At 33.8% G+C, this 7215-nt stretch overlaps 1 protein-coding gene across 1 annotated transcript; it reads right to left on the reverse strand.

Moving 5' to 3' along the window:
• Positions 1-312: 312 nt before the first annotated feature.
• Positions 313-5618, reverse strand: LOC125842635 (AT-rich interactive domain-containing protein 2-like). The gene is made up of 3 exons (XM_049521957.1): positions 5294-5618; positions 3926-5027; positions 313-1558 (listed from the first exon to the last, which is right to left on the reverse strand). The coding sequence occupies exons 2-3, from the start codon at positions 5000-5002 to the stop codon at positions 680-682; spliced, it is 1956 nt and encodes a 651-aa protein (XP_049377914.1). The 5' UTR covers positions 5003-5027; positions 5294-5618; the 3' UTR covers positions 313-679.
• Positions 5619-7215: the final 1597 nt, after the last annotated feature.

Here is a 7215-nt window from a genome sequence, read left to right on the forward strand (position 1 = left end):
AAAAAATCATTTGAAAGAAATGCAAGAGTAAAAGCTATGATGAAAATATTACGGAAAAAAAACAGTTAAGGGTATAAGACATAACTAAATTGTCTAAAGCAAGGGTGTAAGAAAATCTTACCCCATGTTGTTTCCAAATAGACCCTCGTATCTCAATGCAAGAAAAATCATTTTTGAAAAAAAAATATTTTGAAAGAATTACAAGAAATCATTTTCGAAAAAAATCATGTGAAAGAAATGCAAGAGTAAAAGCTACGATGAAAATATTACGGAAAAAAACAGGTAAGGTTATAAGACATAACTAAATTGTCTAAAGCAACAATCTTTCATTTTAAACTATCATATGTGCTGCTAAGATCAGAACTGATCTAGTCTAAACAGCACATTGCACTTCAAACAAATATTAAAGAAAACTTTGAATCCTTGTATGTAACTTGTTTAAACTATGAAAATGCAACTATTTGCCAATAATCTAGAAATATCTTTACATAGCAAGATAATCACTTCAGTCTACTAAGTAAATATTCCCCCCTGCTCCACCATCTCACTTGATGTTCAACCAGATGAGACCTTTATATTATCAAACTTACCATCAACTGCACTCAATTAGTCTATCAAAAATTGTAAAGCAATGTTGTAAGAAGTGCCTGCAGTGCTCAAGAAGCTTCAAAGCTACATGTCACTGAAGATCAGTGCAGACCTTATTCTGGCTGCATGTCAGTAAACGGCTGGAGGATGGTCCACGAACTGCACAGTCACCAAAATTGCCGCCAACACAACCAAGCTCTTTTTCATCATCATCGCTATCGAGGTCTCTTGGAGTAACCCGGTTTTGATAGCTCCGACGCTTGATAAGGAATACATTGAAGTAATAGCTAACCAGCATATTCCTAGTCTTGGATGGGAATAGTTTCCTATAGTTGCTCCACACATTGTTTTTTAGTGAAACACTTGGCCTAACCCAAACTTTGAACCTTTCTTCCTCCTTATCTGTCCATGAAAGCAAAACTTCCTCCCCCATGTGGTCAAACCTCCACCGGAAAAACAAAGGGCCAAGCTCACGCAACAATTTATACCTCTCCTCTGCAATATGGAACCTGTTGCATTCAGTAGATTGCGGGAATGGACAAGCACATGAACTTTGTCTTCCCTTTCCAATAGGATCTAACACAACCAAAGAGTTTGTTTTTTCCACTTCTGGAGGCCACATTCGTGTGCCCAACCACTTGGCATCGCTCTCAAAAATCACACCAGTCCATTCAGGGACTTCAATGTGGGGGTCAGGATCCACTTTAGGTACTTTTTGTTTTGGGAGTTCATAGGCAGCTTTAGGTTTTTCTGTTACTGATACCTCAACACTCATAAGATCTGGCGCAATATCATCTTCTTTCTTCTGATAAGTTTCAACTTTGTTTCGAGAGGTCGGACACAAGCTGCAACCTCGACACAGAGTGTGCTTTTGCAAATTAGGGATCCTTTTGCTGCATCTTAGGTTTTCTGCAGGTTGATTGTTAAGTTTTTCTTCTTCATACATGGACGGCTGCATCCTCTGCTTCTTCTGTTGGTTACATCATGACAAAATGTACAACAAATTACTCTCAATAATTGTTTCTTGATAAGTCATACAAAGACAAATTATACAAGATCAAATTTTTGACAAGCAGGAAAAGACGTGTGACAAAACAAATCACACAGTTTGATTCACATAAATATTTAGGTGGTGAATGTATCACCAGTAGCAGAAGTTTAAGTCTGCCATAGTGGAGAGCCTTATACTGTACGTTTTAGAAGAAAGAATTACAAGAATAAAAGAGTCAGGAAAATTGGCAAATAGTTGAACAACGTCTAAACAAGGCAATGATATGTGACTATCATTGAGAAAATGGACTTAAGGTTTAACTCAGTCCCAAAAACTAGATGAGGATTGGATAAGTTGGGCTCTAATACTATGTCAAAGAATGAAGCAGGGCCGACTCAACCTCAAAAACTAGTTTATGAGGTGAGGAAAACACAAGATCGTATAAGTCAAAAATAACACATTCTTCAATCAATGTGGGATACCAAACATCTATTATGCATATCCTGCTCTTATAGATTTATCTGGGAAAAAAAGTATTGTTTTGTTTATAAAAACTTCTGTATTAGCTCTAAAACTGTAGCAAGAAAATTTAGGGGGGCGGAGGGGTCACTATAACGATTAAATACACAAGCAGACAAATATATGTGTATAAGGGATCATTGACAAGAGAACGTCTGTAATCACGGATAGCTAACTCAAGTCAGATGAGTGTTATGAATGAACTGTTGGTCCTATATTACACAATCTACGCACGTCAAACAAGAGGACGACAAACTGAAAGTGGTCCCCAAAATAGTAATTATTTTCCTGAATTATATGTATCCGCAGGATTAATTTGAAAAAAGCGAATTGAATGGATTTAAAATAATGTTACAACATGGATCAGGACTAAAAAGTTTTCCATTTTTCATCCATTAAATAAAATTTAAATTTAATCACTTGAAATTAAATTGCAACTACTTGATTAAAAAAAATGAAAATAAAGAATTTGATTCAAAAAGTCAATTTTTTAATTCAAAATGTCGAAACATAAGCTAAATAATCTGTCAAAAAAGCTCCTTCCAACCCAAATAACAAAAGAAGCAAATCAAGAAAAAGAAAGGAATAACTATTTTTTTAAGAAATGGAGAGAGAGAACAAGGAAAAGGGAGGTGGTAAATTCTAAAAGAAGGGAGCATGTCGAGTTAAATGTCATTTTCAGTAAATTTGTCATGAGAAATGATGAAGTGATGAACCCCTTTACCATTTTGGCCTAAGTTGCTCCGACTCTTCACTTTTGGTGATGGGTGTGAGATCAGTACCCGATCTGGTTTACCAATTTTGGATACTTCGACCAAAATAGACGGGGAAAGTCTGGACAGATTTATTGGTTTTTAAAGTCAAAAACAAAAGCTAAGGTGAAATTTCTCTGTCACTCTTTATCCTTTATCTCCTTCTAGCATTCTCCACTTAATCTACTTTTAGAAATTAAATCATTTTAGCCTAAGGTGAAATTTCTGTCACTCTTTATCCTTTATCTCCTCTAGCATTCTCCGCTTAATCTATTTTTGGAAATTAAATTATTTTAGCCAAAGCTAAGGTGAAATTCCTCTGTCACTCTTTATCCTTTATCTCCTTCTAGCATTCTCCGCTTAATCTATTTTGGGAAATTAAATTATTTTAGCCAAAGCTAAGGTGAAATTCCTTTGTCACTCTTTATCCTTTATCTCCTTCTAGCATTCTCCGCTTAATCTATTTTTAGAAATTAAATTATTTTAGCCAAAGCTAAGGTGAAATTTCTGTGTCACTCTTTATCCTTCATCTCCTTCTAGCATTCTCCTCTTAATCTACTTTTAGAAATTAAATTATTTTAGCCAAAGCTAAGGTGAAATTTCTGTCACTCATTATCCTTTATCTCCTTCTAGCATTCTCCTCTTAATCTATTTTTAGAAATTAAATTATGTTAGCCCAACTCCCGCACCCGTATCCATACTAGCTCCGTATCCCCGAATCATGAAGGATCCAACCTCCCGAACCACACCCGACTCCGAGCAACTTAGCTAATTTGTGATGAGTGAATGGTTATAGCAACGGTGCAACGCCTATCTAGTCTTGAATAGCATGTGTAAATTATTATGTAACACCAATTCAAGGAATTAGTCAACTACAAGTAAATTGGGCCATAAATGTGATTCTCATGTAGTTACTTCAGAGAAAATAATATAAAGAAATTATATTGAAAGGTCCCTGGCATGTAAGAAGCGATTAGCCAGTGCTACAAGAAATCATTGAAGATAAAGCAATAGTGAAAAAACGCATCCGTCAATTACTCCAATTAGATTAAATAAGGATGAAGCAAATAAATACCTGAGGGTTAGCTTCCTCTGCATCTGTGTCAATATGGCTTTTCTTCAGCAGTGCTTCCCTAACCGACAAGGCCTGGAACCACAAGTCCTTGCCTGTATGACCTTTCCAGTTCAAAGAGTTAGGAACTTCATTAGAATGTTTTGCTGCATGTTTAACCCAATCTAACATTTCAGAGAAGCATGGAGATCCTCTTTTTCTCTTATGAGAAGCAGTTACGTCCTCGATAACACTCTTGCCCGACGCCACAGTAGTATCAGAACCATTCAGAACGGAAAAGTTCTCTTTGTCATTGTTCACTTTTTCTCCCATGCCAATCATCTGGGCAAATTTTTCGTCATCATCATACTGCCTATTTGATTTGGCAGGTGCTCGATGAAGGATTTTCTCAACAATCCCCTCGGTAGATACCAAAAAGACGGTGTCATTGGCAATCTTAGAAAAGAATTTTTCACCACCATTGTTAAGGTTATGCTTCCTGTGTTCAGCATTGCAACTTCTGTGCTCTGTCCAATCATTAGTGTCATTAACACTTTCAGCAGTAAACATTTCATAATCAACCTGACTATTGACCTTACACATAAGCTCTTCCTTGCAACCATTTTCCGAAGGAGACAAATTACCAAACATTGTCTCCAACTCCTTCAACAATAAATCAAGCTTCCCAATTACACCACCCTCTCCTTCCACCAAGTTCCCATCTTTAAGTAGTGCTTTTAGCCATTGATCAAACTCTCTCAAATACTTGGCATATACCAACTTCACAGACGCAACAGCCCCGGTATCCGACCCGCAACGCTCTGCAACACAACTCCACAAGTTCTTGGACGAAACCAGATCATAACCACCTAGTTTCCTCACAATCCAGAAGAGTTTAAACAAATCTAGAGGCTTCCCACTACCACTCAAAACTGGAAAACTCCATACACTTTTTTTCTCAGGTTTCTGACTGAGAAAAACCGCAAAAACCTCATCAAATAACCTCCTAAACCTACTCTTACTCCCATCAATAGCAGAACCACTCCCCCTATTTTCTTTAAAAATCAGAGAGCCATCATCTAATCTTAACCATTCTTCCATCAAACCCGAATAGACTGTACCTTTCCTGAGGGTTTTCAAGAACAACCAATACAATTAATCAATACATAACTATATACATAGACACCCCCCCCNAAAAAAAAAAAAAGTGATCTTATAAAAGCTCTAAAAACACAAAAAATACAATCTTAACCAAAGTTCCATTAACACAAAAAGATTACAACTTTTTTCTGGGGTTTTCAAGAACAATATACATTAATCAACAAATGACTAATTCCACACATATATACACATAAAAACTCAAAAGGGGTTCTCTTTATTGAAATTATTTACCTCTACAATTGATGTTCTATAAAATTCCATCAAGCCCACCACTACCTTTTCATTTTCTAATGTCCTTTTTTCCTTTCTTGAACATTCATCAATGGTGAAAAATGAGGAAAATTCAAGAACCCCATACTCTCAGATTATTATGAACAACAATCAATCACCTGGTTTTTTGACAGCTCAATAAAATGGAGTTGACAGGTGTTTTTTAAGGGGTTTTTGATGTTTGAGGTTTTTGTGAATTTGCACAAAACATTCATGGAGAAAACAAATTAAACTAAGAAACAAAAAGTATATAATAAGGAAATAGTACTTGATAATCTAAATAGCAAAGAACCCTAAAAATAAATAATTAATAAATATTGTAGAAAATGGTAGAAGAATATATATAATGAAAAAAAATATTGTTTGGTCCATCCTCTTGTGTCTTAACCACATCATGAGATATGATTATCACCGTTGGATTAATCAATTTGGAAAATAGTATTTTATCGGGATTAGGATAATAATCTCGATATAATATTGTGAGTATTCGGTAATATCGATAAAGTTTTAGACCTGTTATTATCTACTCACCTTTTTCGCCTAAAGTTTTAGGGTTTGGGGGAGGCCAAAGGGGAATGAGATCTGATCTCTCACGATAAGTGAGGGACGGAGGGCGGTCCACCAATTAAGCGACTATTATATACTATTACTCTTATTTGTTGTTTTATATTCAATACGGGATAATAATTCTAGGAATAATATAATTGTTGAATAATTTTGTAACCTATCTTGAGAAAGATAGGAAGAGGAGCGTTAAACCTTATAGTTCTCGTCTTATTATTTTGAGTATTTGTTTTTTGATTATTTTAAACTATAATCGACACAATTACTATTTTATAACTCTTTTTTTCTAATTTTTTAGGGTTTAGGAGAGATTGGGGAATTGAATTTGATCTCTCACGACAAGTGAAGGATGGAGGGCGCTCAACCAATTGAGCAATCATTATACTCTATTATTTGCTATCTCATATTGAATGCAAAAGAATAATTCTAAAATTTTGTAATCTAAAAAAAGACTAAAAGAGGAGTGTTTAACCTTGTAATTCTCATCTAATAATTTGAAGTTCTATTCTCTTAATTACTTTTAAAATAAAATCAACAAATTACTAATTAGATATAATACTTAATACTAGTATACTACAATTACTTCTTCGACTTTTGTATTGTCAGTTAAACTTTAACCTACTTATTACAAAATTTCTTTAATAGCAAATTAACTTTATGAAATTATTTGATTACTGAGATTAGTATTTATGTTTATTGATATAAAATTAGTGACTATATTTATACCGTAATTAATTATAAGTATTGACTAATACCAAAAAAATTAGGTCAAAATCTTATTATTATTCACTATCTCATATTGGATAGATACGAGATATTAACCCTAAAATATTTTTAATTTTTTTTTTAATTGTGTTGAAATAAAATTGACACAGTAATTACTAAGTTGATGAAGTACTAGTACTGTAAATTACTTTATTTAATACTAACATTAAATTTTAAAAGATAAATGCATAAATTATTCCATATCTTTTTTTCTGTTTTCCCCCCTTTTTCGTCTCCTATATCCTAGGGTAGTTTTTTCTAGTTTTCTTCTTCTTGTTGTTGGGATTAGTAAAGATAAAATCCAGAAAAAAAAAGACCACAATTCACTTTAAAAAAAAAAAAAAAAGATAAAATCCAGAAAAACATTTCTCCATACTCATAAATCATATTAATGAATTAAAATTTAAGGGTATAAAAGGAAGTTATGTTGTGATTTGATATAAAACTAGAACAGTCTCAACAAAAATTCAACGCTTTCCTAAGATCTAATAATTAGAGTTTATTAAATAATTGAGGGAGAAGGGGAAACAATCATTTTTCAAGAAAATCAAAAT

Source organism: Solanum stenotomum, chromosome 10 (genome assembly GCF_019186545.1).
Source record: "Solanum stenotomum isolate F172 chromosome 10, ASM1918654v1, whole genome shotgun sequence".
Classification (NCBI taxonomy): domain Eukaryota; kingdom Viridiplantae; phylum Streptophyta; class Magnoliopsida; order Solanales; family Solanaceae; genus Solanum; species Solanum stenotomum.